The sequence below is a fragment of the Manacus candei genome, unplaced genomic scaffold, assembly GCF_025592945.1.
Source record: "Manacus candei isolate 608988 ecotype Guabito, Panama unplaced genomic scaffold, ASM2559294v1 h1tg000067l, whole genome shotgun sequence".
In the NCBI taxonomy this organism is placed as follows: Eukaryota; Metazoa; Chordata; class Aves; order Passeriformes; family Pipridae; genus Manacus; species Manacus candei.
Genome location: NW_026138115.1, coordinates 14,166,893 through 14,185,578, shown reverse-complemented (window position 1 = coordinate 14,185,578; position 18,686 = coordinate 14,166,893). Strand labels below are relative to the sequence as shown.

The 18,686-nt window shown below is 42.0% G+C and overlaps 1 protein-coding gene across 5 annotated transcripts in view; it reads left to right on the top strand.

Moving 5' to 3' along the window:
* The first annotated feature begins 2,843 nt into the window (after window positions 1-2,843).
* Window positions 2,844-18,686, top strand: part of NPAS3 (neuronal PAS domain protein 3) — a 608,446-nt gene continuing 592,603 nt past the window's right edge. For 2 of the 5 annotated variants that reach the window (XM_051806249.1, XM_051806251.1), the window contains exon 1: window positions 2,844-2,920. In XM_051806249.1, coding sequence (XP_051662209.1) covers window positions 2,850-2,920 — 71 coding nt within the window. In that variant the 5' untranslated portion in view covers window positions 2,844-2,849. Of the gene's footprint in view, window positions 2,921-5,949; window positions 6,897-6,960; window positions 7,012-18,686 lie in introns of those variants that run through there. The other 3 variants (XM_051806250.1, XM_051806253.1, XM_051806252.1) reach the window with 3 other exon arrangements.

Here is an 18,686-nt window from a genome sequence, read left to right as displayed (position 1 = left end):
TCATGCCAGTCTTGTACTATAATGTAAGAAAAAGGAAAGGAGCAGCTCAGAAGTCTTTAATTATTCCTCCAGCCATTTATTGACCTGCTCTCTAAAGGCCATATACGGGCCTTCATCTGCATGCAAAATTCCTATTGACATCACTGGGAGGGCCACAGGCAGATGGAGGGTTACTTTGTAAACCTTACATTTTAAATATGTTGTAAGAGAAAGGCGCAGAATTGTCAGTCCTTAAAAAAGTGAGCAGCTTTATCTAATATTTGTCTTTAAACATGGAGTTTGAATAACATTTTTCCTAGCAATAACATCCCCCCTCTTCTCTGCAAGCTATCTAACCTACACGTTTCTGTAAAGTCTTCATATTTAACACTCAAACAATTGATGTCCCTATAGTATAAACAGGATAGATAATGAATATAAGTGGGATAGAAAATTAATCCTACTTGCGAGGAAAGAGAGTCATAATTCACTTAGGCTTCTCAGCTCTTACGTTATGAGGTCTTCAGCTAACTCATGGGATCCATTCCACATCCCACAGATGCTCATTATGAATTCTTTTTATGTGCAACATGTGGGGACTAACCAGTTTCATATCTCCTGGTATTAGCTGCAATACAAAGCATTTTGTATTAAAACAGAATGCAAACACAGATGTTATTTAATACAAAGGATTTGAATGCAGTCTCTGTTTTAACATAAAGTTGGTGTGTCTTAATTTGCTTTGGAACAGCAATGGACAGAAAAGTCAAGATAAGAGAATACTGTTGGATTAGGAGCCAAGCTATGATTCCAAAAGGCACACAGTTGCATGAGAAAAGGGGAGACTAGCCCAGGTGACAGCTTTGATTCATGGAAGCAAAGGTTACAGTGCCTGGGACATCTGCCCCCTTCTAAGATGCTGTCATAGCCTTTCCAACACTAAGTATACTCTGGAGTGTTGCTACCTGTGTTCTGTCCCATGCAACTCCTCTTGGTATGAGCCTCGGTTTCCTCAGAAACGGTGTAGCACCACGGCTGCTATTTGTGCAAGGTGCACTAACACAGTGTGTTACTTTCTTTTCTAGCTGTCCACTCACTAGTCTGGTGAAAGGTTCAGTTCTTCTCCACACGCACTACACTTCTTAGCTCCGGCAATCAGCAACTTGGCTTCCAGGGCCGTGGTTTTCGAGTCACCCCAGAAGCCGGGAGGTCTAGTGAGATCCTACTGCGGGAGGGAGTCCCCTTTTCTCCCGTTCCTCTACTGACCCTGACGCGGCACAGCCGCTATGCTCCCTCTGGGACGGGCTCCTCGCTCCTCGACTCCCCCTGCGGATCCGAGAGGAGGGAGCGCGGAGTGCAGCCCCGGCAGCTCCCTCCGAGCACCATGGCGAGGAAGCCTCGCGTCTCCGTGCCCACTCCCACCGCGGCTGCGGCTCTCAAAGCTGAAGCAAGGAAGGGGGGACACGGGGGGAAGGACGAGACAGCGGGGGTGTCCGCCGCCGACCCGCGCTCCCGCCCAACTTTCTTCGCTTTCTTCCCGGCGCCCACCCCCGCGCAGCGCCGCGACCAGGCGGGCTCGGCGGCGGCCGGCCCGGCCGGGGCAAAAGCAGGGGCAGTAGCGCGGTCCCGGCGGGCTGGCGGAGCCGCGCAGCGCCGCGGCCCGGGATAAGTATTTGGCAGAGGTGGAGGAGGGCAAACCCGCCCGAGCGGGGGGCAGAGGCGGCTCCGCGCAGCCCCGGGTGGCACAAAGGCGCAAAGGCGCTGCGGCCCCTCGTCCCGCGGGGGCGGCGGAGGCCGAGCCCCTCCGCGCCGCTGCCGGTGTGGTGCGTGCCGCGCCCGGAGGGGAGCTCTGCGAGGGGGCTCTGCGCACCGGCGGTATAATTGATATGTTGAAGCAGCAGTAGGGATCAGTGCGTCCACAGACAGCACACACCTTACAAGTTTGACTCGCAATAACATTGCTGCACACTAGGAGGGGAGGAGAGTCAGCTCCCTAGAATAAGGAACGAACTCTGCCTTTGCACAAAAGCGGCTCATTTCCTCGCTTGTGAAAACCGTCCCTTCATAGAGAGAAAGAAAAGGGAAGGGGGGTGGGGAGCAAAAGCAAGTTACCAAGAGCAAGAACTTGTGCTGCAACAATCCTCCACTCTTCCTCTTCTCCTCAGGCCTCTGGGAGCAGGGATATTCCTCCTCCTCCCCCCCCCGCACAGTTGGCGCTAGCCCAGACTGTGGTCAGCCGCCTTTATTATTACTTCATTGAGACAGAGAAATCCTCTAAGACTTGCATTTTGGGTGGAGGGTGGGGGGTGGAGGGACGAGAAGGAGGAGGGAAAAAAGGCAACATTTGCTGCTCATCATTTTCACTGCACCGCTAAAGTAATTGCGCCCCCCTCTCTCCTCCCCGTCCCTCCTCGGCTTGGATTTTTCTCCTATATCTACAGCTCCAGCAGTATAAGACATACCTTTTTTTTTTTTTCTCTCTTTTTTTTTTTTTTTTTTTTGTAGCTCTGATATTCCACTTCCTCCCACCCCCCACAAAATCTTCACGCGTTGCATGTTTGCAATTTGGTAAATCCCCCCCCCTTCTCTTTACCCCCAGCCCCCCCAAACTCCTCAGTCTCAGCCCAGGCGCTCACATCAAAGCGCCCGTCCTCACTCACAGTGGCCGCCACTCACTAATGGGATTGCAGTGTGCCTGGCTCTGCTGCTGCAGCCGCCGGAGGGAGAGTCGCTGCTGCTGCACCTCTTCGCCGACACTCGCCGGGTGCTGAACCGCGGGGATGATCAGGATCTTCCCGGATTTCAGCGTGCAGGTGACGGCGGCGGCGGCGGCCGGCGGGGCGGCCGGGGGGGTGCCGGCGGCACCGGGCATGGGGCGAGCCGGCGCCGCGGCCAACGGCAACCCGCAAAACGTCCAGGGCATCACCTCCTACCAACAACGGTGAGCATCGAGGGGGAGAGGGCTGTGTGGCTCTTCTTGAGGCTCCCTCACTTGCTTTTCTTTGTGCTTTTGTGTTTCTTTGTTTTCCTTTTTTTTTCTTTTTATCTCTCCTTTCTGTTTGTTGGGGGGAGCTTGGTTGGAGGGGAGGGTTGTTTGTTTGGTTTTTCCTTTTTTTTCTCTTTTTTTTTTCTTTTTTCTTCTTTTTAAAAATACAGCATCTTTTAAAATGCACTGAGAAGTAAACACAATCTCCTAGTTTTGTCTTGGATGAGCTGGAAAGCAACAATAGAAAAAAAAAAAAGAAAAAAAAAAAGTGAGACCCCGGCATCTTAGCTTGGCTGCTCCAAAGTTTGGGATCCCGTCCGCTCATCCTTTCTAAAGAGGAATTTCTCAATGTCAATGCCTTGTGCAAATCCCAGTGTGTGGCAGCCAGGGGGATAATTGATCATGGTATGCTGATTGATAATTTTCTTTCAACCAAGAAAGAGAACAATTTTCACTTGGGGTTACACACTTGCAATTCCACATTGTAGTTTTAACAGTATTATCATGTCACCTGTTACTACAGGGAAATATAACAAGAAACCCTAAGTATACTCAGCACTGCTATTTTTTCATCTTAAATGCATTCTAATGCAAATGCAGGAAATTCACAGAGAGCGCCTTTAGGAAGCAAAGCGTAGAAAGTTGGCAGTAAGTCATAATGAAGTTTAAAGACCTTCCCCATTCCCCCTAACAATTCATCTATATGTGCTGATACTAACATGAAGCTTAATTAATTACCTGGCATTTCTTTGTGTTTCTGTGAGCCAAAATCTGAAGTCTGAATCTGTTAGTTTGCTCTATCATAAGCTTATAACGGAAGCTGAATTTTCAAACAAAGTAGATGACAACAGATCTACTGAAATCGGAACAAAACATTTACATTTCTCTAAATGCAATAAAAATGGCACTGTCTTGAGTATCTTACTTTCCACTATTACATTAAATTAAATACCGAGAAAAATGCTGTGTAATCCCAAGTGTCCAAACAAAGTATCTCTATGATGTAAAAGAAAAAAATAGGAAATTTCAGCATAATACTTCAAAATTAATTGGTCTAGGAACCAGATTTAGGCAATCGACCATTGCCTGTTTTGTTGTTCAGCAACTTTGTATTGCTTCCTATAGTTTCGAAGCCTATGATAGAAAACGTTTGGTAGTAACTTTTGTAGGTTTTATTAAATGAAAAGTAATAGGGAGCTGATGCTCCTGAAATAATCCCTTATGATGCCTAAGCATGTTCTTAGCTGAGAAACATTTGAAACTAAGTAGGAGTCTTGTTTTGCTCAAGCAAACACAGCAAGCTTTCATATACTAAAAAAAAAAAAAAAAAAAAAAATTGAATGTGAGAGATATAAAGAACAGATTAAAGTTTATTTCTTTTCATGGTTTCTGTATGATTTTTGTCACTTATAAAATATTTAACTTACAATGGAAACTGACGAACACTTTAACGAGGAAGTACAGGCAGCAATCACAATAGTTTAGTCTGTGAAGTGGGGAAGTCAAGGGTCAGAAATGTCAGATTGGCTTTTAGACAAATGAAAGAGACCTCTGGAGACTTAAACAGAGTTATATAGACAAGGTAGCAATTTTTTAGTACTTTTTAGTTTGGTTATGCTAGTCTGTAATCAGGAAGAAGTTCTAAAAGCAATACTTCTCTGACAAACTACTAACACCTCTAATCCAAATAGTGCTTAGCAGATATTCAAGTACTTTGACCACTAGGAATCCAGACGAGTCTGGATGTCTCGCACACTAAGCTAACAAGGAGAAACAATTACGCGCTTTTCCCAAATTTTGACTATATACTATCGACAAAACAGCGTGGTTTACGTGGAACGATTTTCTTCCGTGCTTTCTGAAAAGGCTAAAAATACAGCAGACACCGGCACCTCCTTAGTCTATTGCCACAGCCGAGGAGACACCTGTTAACTTCTTTTTCCCCTTTCGGAGGCGAGGAGGCAGGATTGTCGGCCGCGAACGGCATCTGCTGCTTTGCAGACACCCCCTCTCCGCAGTCCTTCGCATCCACCTTGCACCCCCGGTGTCTCCCGCCGCCCCGGCGGTTCTGTCCCGCCCTGCCCGCCCCGAGGTCGCGGTTCCCGAGCCCCTGCGGCCGCCGTCCCGCCGCCGGATGCGCACGTGCGTAGCGGCGCGAGCGCGCGGCGGTGCCTCCGAGCGGCGTCCGCGTGCCCCTGCCCGGGCTCGAGGGCGGCCCGCGCCGCCGCGCGCGACGTCCCGCCGGCCCGGTTGCCTCCCGCGGGAAGGAACCCCCCGGCCCCCGGTGCGCGCGCGGCGCCCCGCAGCCAAACTTCCAGGTCTTTTGCTAACTTATTCTCCCTGGCTCTGCCCTGCGGTTCGTGCGCGCTCTTAGACATCCGCCCCCCCCCTCCCCCTCTCTTCCCCTCCCCCCCTCTTCCCCCTCCCCTACAAAAACTTTTGGAGTTGTCGCGGAAACGTTTCTCCTGAATAAATGCTCCCGACATTCGGTGCTTGCTCCTTTCCCCAAGGAAGCCCTCCGGATTTTCCCAGGGAGCAGGATCAGGCCCGGGCAGCTGTACTTCCAAGGCAGCAGCAGAGCAGCCACAAAGTTACCTTGGAGATGGAAAGCTTTTAGTGAAAGAGTGATTTCTCCTGTAAGAGCTATCAGCGCTCGGTTTCTCTCGGTGTCCTGCAAGGAACAGTTAAGGTAGCGGTTTCTTTTCCCCGCTCCTTTATTTAATAATTAATTTCATAATCCTCAATAAAACAGCGTGAAGTGCTACACCCTTTACCAACAAAGCGAGTCATCACTCTCAGTTCACGTTTCCAGCATTACACCTTTTTAGCCCGCCACTACCCGATGCCCACTCTCTGGACGTGCGGGCACATTCTCGGAGGTGCCTGGGGGGTCCGTGGGGTTTCCCCGGGCCCGGCCCGTCCGGGCTGGCGCCGCGCACCTCTGGTACGGCTCTGGGGGTCGCAGGGAGCGCGCACCCCCCAGCCCGCGGCTCCCATCCCATCCTGTCCTCCGCCGTGGGAAGCCCACGGGGGACACGCTGCCTGCGCCCGTTGTGTACCCGCCGCCCTTCTGCGCCCGCGGAGTTTCAGAGAGAGTCCCTGTCTCCCTCTGCTCCTCTTCCCTGCTGGAGCCCAGACTCCAGAGGAAGAAAGTGTGCGAAACTGCAACTGAGTGGCGTTGTTGCGCCGGCAGCGGAGGCTGTGTCCCCTGCACGCAGAGCGGGAGCGGAGCTGGGAAAGCAGCTGGAAAATGCCCAGAAATACTTTCACAGTGGTCAAGCCTGGAGATCCCTGACACCCCTCCTTCTCTCCCCCGCCCCCGCCCCGCTAGCCCCATGGCCTGGCACCCCGCGTAGCCCGGCCCGCGGGCGCGGGCGTGTGTGTGTGCGGGAGTGTGTGTGCGAGTGCGTGCGTGTTTGTGTGTGTGTGCGTGTGTGTGTGTGTGTGTGTGTGTGTGCGTGTGTGTGTGTGCGTGTGTGTGTGCGCGCGTGCCGCACCTGCCGGGCGATGCCAGCGGCCGGGCTGCCCGCCGGGGCTACGCCGCGGCTCGCGCTTCCCGCCGCCGCCGCCGGCCGCCGCCGCTGCCTGCGCTGGGCATGTCTCTGGGGCCGGCGGGGCCCCGGCTCCCTCCGCTCCGCGGCTTATGGACGGCGGCAGCGGCAGCAGCAGCGCTAGCAAGCAAGCGAGCAAGCAACCTGCACCAGGACTGCGCGGAGGAGTGGGAGCCCGCGATGCTTTGGCCTCAGTACTTTTCCTTAGCCTGTCTGGCTAACCGGGGCCATTGCTGCCGCCGCTGCTGCTGCTAGACACACAACACACACCAACATCAGGAGGGGGAAAAGTAAGGGAGAGAGGAGAAAAAAAAAAAAAATCCCAGGAAGATGGCGCCCACCAAGCCAAGCTTTCAGCAGGATCCTTCCAGGCGAGAACGGTAACACTTTCTCTTTATTGAACCTGCAGCAGCAGCAGCAGCAGCAGCAGCCGCAGCAGCGCCGGGCCGGGCCGAGCCGCCGCCGCCGGGGGCCGGGGCTGGCTGCCATGCCGGGGTGGGGGGACCTGCCGCCGGCACCCGCTGCTCGCACAGCCGGGCACCGTGAGTTCCTCCTAGTGCGCACCGCCAGCCGCACGCACACACACACACACACACACACACACACACACACTCTCAGAACAAGCCGCGCAGCAGCGGCCCCGCTCCGGTGGCCGCACCGCCGCGGCTGCCGGAGCCGGTGCTTGGCGGGGCGCGTTGTGAAGCGGACGTGTCTGTGTGTGTGTGTGTGTCTGTGTGTGTGTACGCGGGGGCGGGAGGCCCCCCCGGGCGGCCCCCGCCGCTCTGCGGCCCCGGGGCGCCGCGCCAGGCCCGGCGTTCCGGGCGGAGGGGCCGGCCCCGCCGGTGCGGTTCCAGCGCGGCTAGGCCGGAGCAGGGGGGGCGCGCCGCCAGCTGCGCCCGCGGAGCTGCCCGGCCGGGCCCCCCCGCCCCGCCGCCGCCGGGAGGGCCGCGGATGCTGGCGCCCCCCGGGGTGGGCAGAGCGGAGCCGGTGCGCGGGCGGGAGGGACGGGGGGAGGCGGTGCGCGGGGTCCGAGGAGGGAGGCGGGAGGATCGCGCTACCCCTCTTTTGGTTCCCGGTCCGCCGCCTGCCCCACGTACTTTTGTTGGTGGAGAGTGCTTGCGATTAATCTGCTCTGCTGGTGACACGAATTGCCCGTAGCGGATTTGTTCTAGTAAAGTGAATCTTTCTAGAAGTGACTGGTAGGAGACAAGAGTACAAGTTCATGTGATGTTACTTTGTGATTCTTACAAAAGTATTCAAAGCTCCATTGCGACACTGCGACGAGATGTATGCCCAGAAGGAGAACAGCCAGAGGTTTTGGGGTGGGCTCTTTCTCTCCCGCCCCCTTCAGCGTTACAAGTGAACTTGAGGGTGAGGGGTGAGGAAGGTTCCTGGCTAGTTGTAAAAATGGAAATTAACGTTTAGACAGCCTTTAAAAGTAGCTGGATCATGTGTTAGACGCTTTATATTTCACAGCACAAGTAAGTCTGAAAAATATTTAAAGAAAAATACTTTGGCCTTAATTTCATACTTACATTTTTTAGGATGATCAGCATTTCTAGTACAGCGTCTAAATCACACAGATTTTGTCTAAATAGCTGTGTCATTTCTCCTAAGAAAGCAGTCTGCCCAGTATAAAAAACCCATACCTTTCATATTTACCACGGAAGTGTTAGTGTGGTTGTGTTAGATGCATTAGTATTAACTGTTGCACTTTGAGAAGGCTACATTGATATGTAGCATAATTCGGAGATAGATATAGTGGGAAAACAGTGCATCCTCAGAATTCAATGACAATTACAGATTGTCATCGTCAACTATAAATTTCTTTTGTTAAAATCTTCATGCCAGTGGCTGCAAAGGTGTTTCTAGTGTGTTAATAACACTTAAAGCAGCATGTTTTTCTCCTGCAGAGTTCTTTGTTGGAAAAACAATTCATATGAATAAGTCCAGTCCCTCTGCCCCCTCCTTCCGACACACAATTCTGCTGTCTTCTTTCTGAGGATGGTACTATATTAGTGCTAAGTGTATTTGCCAGGATAGCTTCAGTAATCTCTCCAGCAGAAGCATATTTGTGTGCCATTTTGGGAATTTCTCTGAGATAGGAATCTTGAAGATAGAATTAATTTCTAGGGGAAACTTCATAGCCTGTGCATGAGTGCTTTCTTTATCACCTGTCTCCATTTGGCATTCGGAGAAGGTAAATCAAAGTGCGCGATTTGTTATTCTGCTCCACTTGAGAGCTGAACTAAATAACACTTGGTCTGAAATTCTGATTGAAGTTGTAGGAGGATATACTGTATTTAATTTAATGCCCTTTAATAGCATCTTCTTGTTCAGCTCTGATGCTGTCATTTTAAAGGTTGGATTGGAGTAGTTTTTCCCTGTAGGGAGTGGGAGGTGTAATCATTTCCGGGGAAAAAAGTAGTCTAAATTCCTAGAACACTAATAGCCATAAACTTGGGCTAGTGTCCAAGAAGTTGTTTTTTGCCCTTAGGGTTCACTTTGTGATCTTTACAGTGCTCTGGACAGTTTAGTGATAAGTATTGCATGTAGAAATTGATGACATTTTTTGTAGCAGAAATAATGGCAATCTATTTGTTCCTTAAAAAACTTTTGGAGAAGATGGATCAATGCTTTAAAAACAGGTACCCATGTACATTTTTCAAAAGTTATGTAATGTGCTCCTGAAGTCTTGCGTGTAACTATTTTAGTTGTCTTTGTACACATCCTTTCAGCTGTGTAAGCCAAGCTATTCGAAATACAGGAGCATGTCAGTTACTGAAGGGGTTTTTTAGTCTCTTCTTAGCTACTACTTCAGTAAACTAGTTCTCAAAATTAAGAATCCTGTATGCGAACTTTGTGTACATTCTTTTTCAGTCTTCACTACCTCAGTATTTAAGTAGATTGTGTTACATTTTTTCGAGCAAGAGGTTAGTGATTACAAAACACATGTAAAAAGTAGTAGTCTCTAATGTAACCAGGCACACAAATTGTTTTAAAACTCTTTTCACCTGTTTAGGTTTTTAAAAGAATATATGAAAACTTACACACACTTGTTTGATTTTCTTTTAAACTCTAAGCTTAAAAGAAATTGTGTGGATATACACTCAAGAAAATTAAATAGACAGAAGTGTCATGCATATGATACACCAGCATTGATTTGTAAAGCATATCTTAATATTAGAGTGCTATGTGTTTAAAGTGAAAGAGAAAAAAAATCTTTATTTTGGCATTTTTTTCTAGAGCATGAGCTTAAACATAGCAGTGATAAATGATGATATGCATTGTCTAACACTTGCTTTTATATAAATAGCTCCAGAAGATTGCTTAAATGATAATCGAAAATATGAAATAGGGTGGCCTTCATATCACAAGGCCAAGGGTCTACAAATGGAAAAACTGAAATAATGAAATATTTCCAAGGCAACAGACTGTCAACAAGAACAGTAATGCATGGGCATATCATAGAGCTACCAGAGAGGATATTAGATCTTATAGCTCTAGAGCCAGGAGTTATAATGACCTTTATTAAATAGAGCCCTCCCACATTACAACAATCGGTCTGATTTCTGATTTATGGATTAACAGTCATACTACTCTTCATAATTTGAAACATTCTCCCACCATATTTGATTTGCTGCATTTTTCTCCACTGGAATCATATATTATTTAGAGCTTACATGAGAGTATTGATCAACAAAAGTTATATTACGTATTTTCAGAAACTAATGGGATTCTGAATAACAAGGTTTTGTCTGCCGCACTGTTTCTACATTCTTTACAGCACAACTGTTTTTTTCTTACAAGTTATACCCAGCTAGCTTGTTTCTACCAATTTAATGGCATTATATTCTAAAACTGTATTATAAATAAGTTATAAATATTTAGAGAATTTTGTTAACAGATTAATACAACATCCAGAGCCATAGGTATTTTTAAGAGAATATCAGCATATATTGTCAGCATCCATCTCTTTTTATTAGCATCTCACTTGAATTTCAGAGTCTAATATACTGGCAATTTCAAATCACATTTTTTTGAAACTTGGCACAGAAGTTGCCAGCCTAGGTGGGAATTTTACTGCAAGAGTGATGTAAAACAGTTGTTGAGAATTGACATTCTAGGCATTAGTGTCATCAGCATCCTTCCTAAAATGTAAAGTGTTAAAAAAATGTTTCTTTCATAAAGTGATCTTTATAACAATAACCTCCTTATTGGAAAATGTATTCTGGGATAATAACTGGTACTGATCATGAAAACTAACTGTTACCATTTTATTAACATTTTGGGAATGATTCTTCTCCCACTGAGGTCAGTAGAATGAAGCCATTTTACCAACATGGCAGAATTTCATTCGACAGCAACTAAGTAACTGTTTTTTTAGAATTTACTGTTATAATCTCATCTCATGTGAATAAACCTTACATTCAGTCAGTGCATCAGATTAATTTTATATTATTGTCACTAGTAGCTCATGCAGGTGTAAAAGCACCTCATCTTCTGAGATGAGATTTCAGCATAGTCACGTTGTTTCAAAATGAATCAACCAAAGTTGTTGTGCAGGATGTCACCCTGGAAATTTGTCTATATATTTTAAACATAAGATACTTTTAAAGTACATAGCCAAGACTGAATTTTCACCCTAGTCGTTTGTTTCTTTGGTTGGTTTGTTTGCTTATGCTTAATGTTTGGGTTTGTTTGTTTTTTTTTTTTTTAAAGAAGCTGCCAAAGATTTACGGCCATGAGAGGAAATGTTTTGAAAATTAATTTCAAAAGAACTGCAGTTTTTTCAGAAGAGGAAATTTCTTTCTATGTAATATTTATAAGGCTACTGTATGTTATCTTTAACATACAAAGTCCCATTAGTGCAAATGAGGTGTGTGACTTTGTTTAATAGGACTTTGCATAATAAGGATAATTTGTAATAATATTGTATTTTGCTGCATAAGAAAATGTGCCATAGTAAGAATATAATGATTGCTGCCACATCTTATATGACTAGAGCATTGTTCTGTGAGTAGCTGGAGCAGTGATTTTGCAGTACACAAAGTCCTAAGCAAATGAATAGGACCGTTGTGCCATTCATTTGAACAGGACTTTGAGTAGTACAAATATTCATTAATTTTGTATGCTACAGAAGCATATTACATAGGACAAAGAAGGTATGGTAAGGGTAGGATAGTATTTCTGTTTGTAGCTTGCCAGAACTGGACTCTGTCTTTGGGGCAATATTGAGTTCAAGTTGTACCTTAATCTTTAGAAAAGTCCCAAATGAAATTATGTAGACAATTAAAGTGTACTACAGACAATCACAAGCAAGGGTAAAAGTATTTTAAACATATAATTTAATAGATGTGAATTTGTTCTCAAAGAGATCACAATGATAAATGTACATAGCGGGAGGAGTGAACTTTGCATCTGTGCGTTATTATAAAACGTGAAAGTCTTGAGATTCTCAAATAAAAATGGAGTGGTTTTCAAGGAGATCCTGATCTCAGCCTGCTGCAGCTAGATACTGAGAGTTATGCCAGCCCTCACCCGGGACTCTGCATGCAGGCGAGAGCCAGGCATGTTAGAGAACAAGTGATATGTAAGCAAGAATTTGAAACAGATTATTGAAAGCAGAGTTTTAAGATTTGTTATAGGATATTTTCCCAGCCTTTCTTATATGTTGCATTTTGGACTTTCACTCTTCAGTTTTATCTTGTCATTTGTCTGTTCTGGAGAACTTCTTGCTAATGTCCTCCAGTGTCTGAAGACTTTAATATTAATAATGAGTATTTCTGTAGATATGTTTCTTTATATAGCTTAGCATGCTTTGAAAAGTCTGAAAACACTGTTCTACACATTTACTGATGAGATAGTTACACACAAAAGATTCTTGAGAACTAGCAGAAGTGGCAAAAGATGTCAATGTTAGCACTAGGAATAAAATTCCAGCCCCTATTTTGACTGTGTATTCAAAGATTACACTGCCTTCATTAGAGGGATTTACATTTCTTTTACAGGCAAAACCTCCACTGAAATAAAGTGCTTTCAGAGAATGGCTTGATTGCAATTTAAAATTAGCTGTTAGCTTGATATATAATAGAAGTTCAACACTTATGTTAAATAATTTAAGTGGAAAAGTACTGTTCCATTACCTGCAGGCATGTTAGGTTTACATATGTATATAGTGAACATAGGGGATATAGTCTGAATAATATGTATATACGTTATCTACAATAATGTCCCAGGGGCTTGGATTTTCTGAAGAACCTATTGGATTTAGACATTCAACACATACTGCATTTCAGTGAAATATGGGCACCTAAATCCTATAAGCCCCCTTTAAAATACTTGCCTGGGAATTTTGTCTCCAACAGGAATTTAGAACAGGCTTCATTACATTCATTACATTCATTACACATTGCATTGTTTTAAACTGAATTTTATTGTGTAATGAATAGTCTTTTAACAGTCATTTTAGATGAAATCCTAAAGCATTATAGTTTTGCTCAAATTTAGGCACAGAACAGATATATTTATATATTATGTTTGGGGGGCAGGGTGGAGATTTTTTTCCTCTTGCTTACATATCATGTTGGAAAATCATATGCAAATTCACATTTACAATCAGTTTACTCAGAGCCTAGGCTTATATGAGTTAGGTGCCAAAGCTGTAATTGATTTAGCAAAAACATAAGACACCAAGTTTTAGGAGAATGTTTGTTAGAAAGCTGTTTTTTCTTAGAGATGGTGTGAGGCAGAATTTGTTACTTTGTGGGAAAAAAATGTAAGTGGGCAGTCTTCACAGATCAAGGCTGAGGTCAATAGAAAGAACTGAGTGACTGAATCTGTACAGTGCTGGCAGCAGGATTAAAAAAGGAAAAAAAATATTAAAAAAAGAGAGGAGGTGCTTATCCTCCAACCCTTACAGCTGAAAAAAAGGTAGCTTATTTTATTTGTCTGACTATAGTAACATGTAGGATTGGCACGTTTGCTTCACGGTTGCATAAATTACTAACAGTATATACAGGAGGTTTTCAAAAAGAACTGCAATTTAAAAAACAAAACTACTTTCTCTTGGTAAGTACCAAAAGGAAGATGAACATAAAAAGAGAAACAAATGCTTTGGCCTAATTCATTTATTCTTTCTGAGCTGCTGTTCAGTTTTACAGCAAAACTTGCATTTCTTGTGAAAAATGAAAAGTACAGTAATTTTTGTCATTGGCTGAATGAGCTAGATAAATGGTACTCAAGTAGCAGTGTTTGCAGGATCCAAGTAGTTTACTAAAGTATCTTAATTAATTGGATGTTCACTTTAATAGTGAGGTTTCCTGTTTGTAGGCAGTGCTCTATAACAAGAACATATATTTGATACATAAATGATATATATGATTTCAGAAGGCCCATTTTTATTCAAGATCTATTTTTACTGAACAACTGTTTTGTGTTAAACAAAAAGAAATAAGTGGAAGTGACAGAAAATCGGCTTCATATGAGAAACATGATAGAAAAGATACATCAGATTCCAGATCTTTCAAACATATATGCTGTTACTTTTATCAATCACTCTACTTACACTCAAATTTCCAAACTAAGAGATGCTCTCTTTCCTTTTATTCCTTTCTTGACAGGAAGAAAAACGCTTCTCTACAGAATTGTGATTTCAAAACTGTTATTCCATGCTTTTTGAGGGTAATATTTCAAATGTTGTTGTTGTATCCCTTCCAAAAACCAGAACAGGAGACCACAGGATGTAGTGAACATTGCAAATCCCCTTTTCTTTCCCCAAAAATAATTTCACATACTGAATGTGCATCTTTAGGAAGAGCCAGAACTTAGATTATGGATTTAGAATTCGTTTAAGAGGGATGTTTTTTAAAATTGTTTGTTATGGTACTAGTGCAAAAGGAGGTATTTAAGTCCTATTCATGACTTACTTGTTTCTTGTGGCAATTATCATATACTACAATATTTGTTCAATTCAAACAGGAACAAAACCCAAACTGATTAAGGGGAAAAGTGTGTTTCAAATGACAGAGAATGACAAAGTATTCCACCTGAAAAGCAAAATTATAATTCTTCAATATTTATTCTACTTATTACTAATTATGAGGAAAACTTTAAAGGATTTTTCACTGAGTTGTATGCACACATACTGCAAAGTGCAGCTATACATTTTATGTTAGACACAGTATATGTATTTGCTTGAAAGGAAGTAATGCTATTTGCTCATCTTCAGCAAGCTATAAATGTCTTACTTTAGATAAAGTTAAATGTAAATACGTGTACTGGAATGGAGATTTTTTTTTCCCTCTAATGCTGTGACGGAAAAGTAGGCTCATCTCTTTTTTTTTTTTTGCACGTTTTTATTGTTCTGTGTAAATGTAATTTGTTAATCCTGTGAAATTTGTCATAGATAAATTTGCTTGGATTATCTTGTCACCACCGTATCTGCATTCTTTTGTTCATTGCTTATTCATAATTTAACAGTCTGGCAGTGAGCCTTTTTGGGATGCTCACAAAAGATATATGACCTCTACCAGCTGCTACTATAACCTGCAGAATGCACAGCAAGACATTAGAAACGTGAGGATTCCTCTACTGATTAAAGTGCTCTTCATTTAAACAGTCTGTTCATAAGAATCTCAGGAATCTTTGTGGATAGCAGTTTTGATTTTTCTTTTCTCATAAAATTAGTTCTAACATTTTCTTTTCTCGAATGGGAAAACTAAGATTGAATCTTAAGATGGTGGTGCTTTGCATTCAGATGGACTAATGGAAATTAAATCCCTCATTATGTATCTGTATGTATACACAAGTGTGCATGTACATATACACATTTGCATATACCTGTACCTGTCTCTGCCTATGCATGTGTGTGTATATATATATATATCTGTATTTTCTGCAGTTTTATGGTGGGAGAAGTTAGTGCCCATGTGTGTTATTTTGAAACTATCTCATCTATTAAGATATTTTTCAGCATGTATTTTTACGCAGTACTAATTTACAAAAGAGTTATCTGATTTAACCCTACTTTAGCCCTTAGTGTCTTACAGATTGTATTGTGTAAATACTCGATATAATACAGTACATGAAAGACATTAAATAGAATGTTACTTGAAGTGTAACAACATTTTAGATTTTCATTATTCTCCTGACTCAGTTTAGCATATAAATTTTTCCCCTTTTTACTTTTTTTCCTTCTTATCTGCAGATCAGCTTGTGAGTAATGGCTAGTTTTTAGCTCCCCTTTGTGCTGGCACATGATTATAGTTCAAAATAATTCATTGCTAATCCATGCAGTATTGGTTCATCTCCATCACTCTCTTTTGTGATTAGAGCCTCAGGCCTGTAAGAACATCCTTCTGCACAGTTTTCTATCCTGATTTTCTTTGACTGCAATAAATAAATAAATAAATAGTTCTATCATTACTGTTCACCTACCAATCCTATTTCATTTTTCAAAAATGTATCAATTACAAGAAATTAATATATTGTGGGGTTATTTTTCAAGGGTTTATGAGAAACATTTTTTTTCCACTGCAGTAAGTCTCCAGCAGTGGTGTTTATAGGTCTTAGTTCATCTCAGCTGGTGATGGAAATCTGACTTGAGTTTCTCATTTTTCCTTCGCAGTCTGAATTTCCTGTGTACTTCTTTTACATTAGGTACCTCAAGAAGTCCAGAATCTTAAAAATAAACACCGTTTCTTTTTCGAAACAGACTACAATAGAAAGTAATTACTGTCTTGTCATTCTTAACACAACATTTCAAACAGAGCTGGTGTAAAATAAAGCTGCCAGAGGAACTTTTAAAATATATATGGGCTGATCCTACCATGGTCACTCTAGTCGAAGTTACTGTTTATTGGGTCAGAAATGAACTGATGTGACATTAGAGCTGGGCTTATATGATATAATGATATCGTACTTTGGTCAGATTTAAATTTAATTTTTCAGATTATGAAGAAAATCCATCCTTTTATTTCACATCAAATGATGCTAGTTTTATGAGAAGGTCATCTAAAAGATTTTTCAAGACTTTGTTTCAGCATTGAGTAGTCCTATGTTCCTTTTAATAATTACTTTCATCTCATTGTAGCCGTGTGTTTGAAAGTGTAGGTCAATAAGGATGATCGCATTCAGAATTTCATGATCTGTGTAGTGGAACAAATTGAAAGCAAAGCCTGTATCAATCACTGTGAAGGGAGGGTTAATTGTTACTGCTTCTCAAGCCTCTGGACAGATAAACCAGTAATGAAATACTTATTGCTCTGATATGTGAATGGTTAAGGATGAAACAATGGAAATAGAAGCAGCCTTCAAAGATAACAAAAAAAAAAAAGGCAAAGAAAAGAATAATCTGGACTAAAGTAAGATGCTGTTTATGCTGTGTATTAACATTTTAAAAGTAATTTTGTTTTCATCTAACACAGTCTTCTAGGAATGGTGTGACAGTAGAATGTATGAGATTTCTAAAGCAAATATAAAATATGAATTTTAAACCTTTTATTTTACAAACAATTTAAAAGGTTTTATATTAAGCCTGGAACTTAGGTAAAAGTAACATTTATAGTATTAAATGTTTTCTTTTATTTTCTCTGTTTTTAATTTGTGGTACCTTTCAGTGGTTTTTTTTTTTTCTTTCTTTGAAAACACAGCTGTATTCACTAAGTCGAATATGTTTTGTTTTCATGTGAAGTTGTTTTAAAGCATTTTATCTACAGCCAAGCAGAACTCTAAAAGAGTGTTTAAAGATAGAAGCAGAAAAATAAAAATGAGTGCAAAACAAATTATGATATTACAGTAAACATTTAACCATTTCTAGAATGTGAATGTAACATTTTAAACATCTGTTAGTTACTTATATGTTGAAATATATGCAAAAATATTTAGCCAAATTGAAGTCTTAGGCCCATGACAATCATCTCAACACAGTGGGTAGTTCTGAAAATTAATGAGAATGATAATACTGTAAAGACTGTTCCAGAGTTTGCCCAAATTCATTATCTGACTCTTGTTAAGAACATCTCAAAGAATTTTAACCAGGAAAATATATTAATGGTTCAAAAGCATTTTTCAAAATGGTGGTTTATAAAAGTATAATGGAATTATATATGCAAGAGCTATAGTTAGAAACACAAATAACACAGGAGCAGCACTTTATGAAGGAACATTTTCCAATAGCTATGTACTTGGCTTTGATTTTGTCCATAGGTGTCAAGGTTTCCTTATTAATTTATATTTTGGGATGGAGGAAATGAAAGTGAAGGCAACTTACGAAAAAAAAGTATTTTTTTACTTCTTGTTAGTTACTTAATGAGACCTATAGCTGCTTAAAACCTAAGTAAAGTAATTAATAATTTTAGAACTAGTATAAACATCTTTTAGACAATCAAAAAGCACTTTTAGGAGGAAGGGTGATGAGACACATCTTTAGATTTCACTTCAGAATGTTAAGAATTTCCTGTTGCCTGTTTCCTGATGGGATTGACACAGCTGTGTATCATATGGAATGAAAGTGGAACTGAGTGCCTGACTTTGTTTTATGCGAGCCTTTTATTTAAGAAAATGTATGTGTTGATTTTGGCTCTTTCTTTTAACACATCACTGATATGAATGCTATAAACAAATTTGTCCAAATGGGAGCTAATTATAATTAATTTATCTATTTTCTAAGGGACAAAAAATGTTAGTAACTAAAGTATATCAGTGGGTTTTTTTTTCTTTTTTTCCCCCTCTCTGTTTGCTACATCCAATGAAAAAGAAAGAGCGTTTGCATGATTTCCATTATTCCATTATTTCCATTTATATTTTCAGAAGCCATTGATATTTAGAAGGAAGCATGAGTATGTGTATGTGCATGTGTAGTTGTTGGAAAACAAATCAGTTTATAGAGTTTCTTAGTCATTTTAGCTGTTGTGAAATCACTTAGTCCATCTACAAAACAATTTTCATTGGAGATGTGAATGCAAATTAGAGAGGAATGGGAGGATCCAAACATTTTTTTAAGCAGTAATTTTGATCTAGATTGTCCCACTTCATGGACTATTTCAGGGTGGGAAACTGTATTAATTAAAGTCTTCAGTATTTTCCTTGTATGGTGAGAGAAAGCTTAGCAGAAGATGGCTAACCTGGTTAACTGATCTGGGATTAGGTAACAAAAGGTGATGCAGATC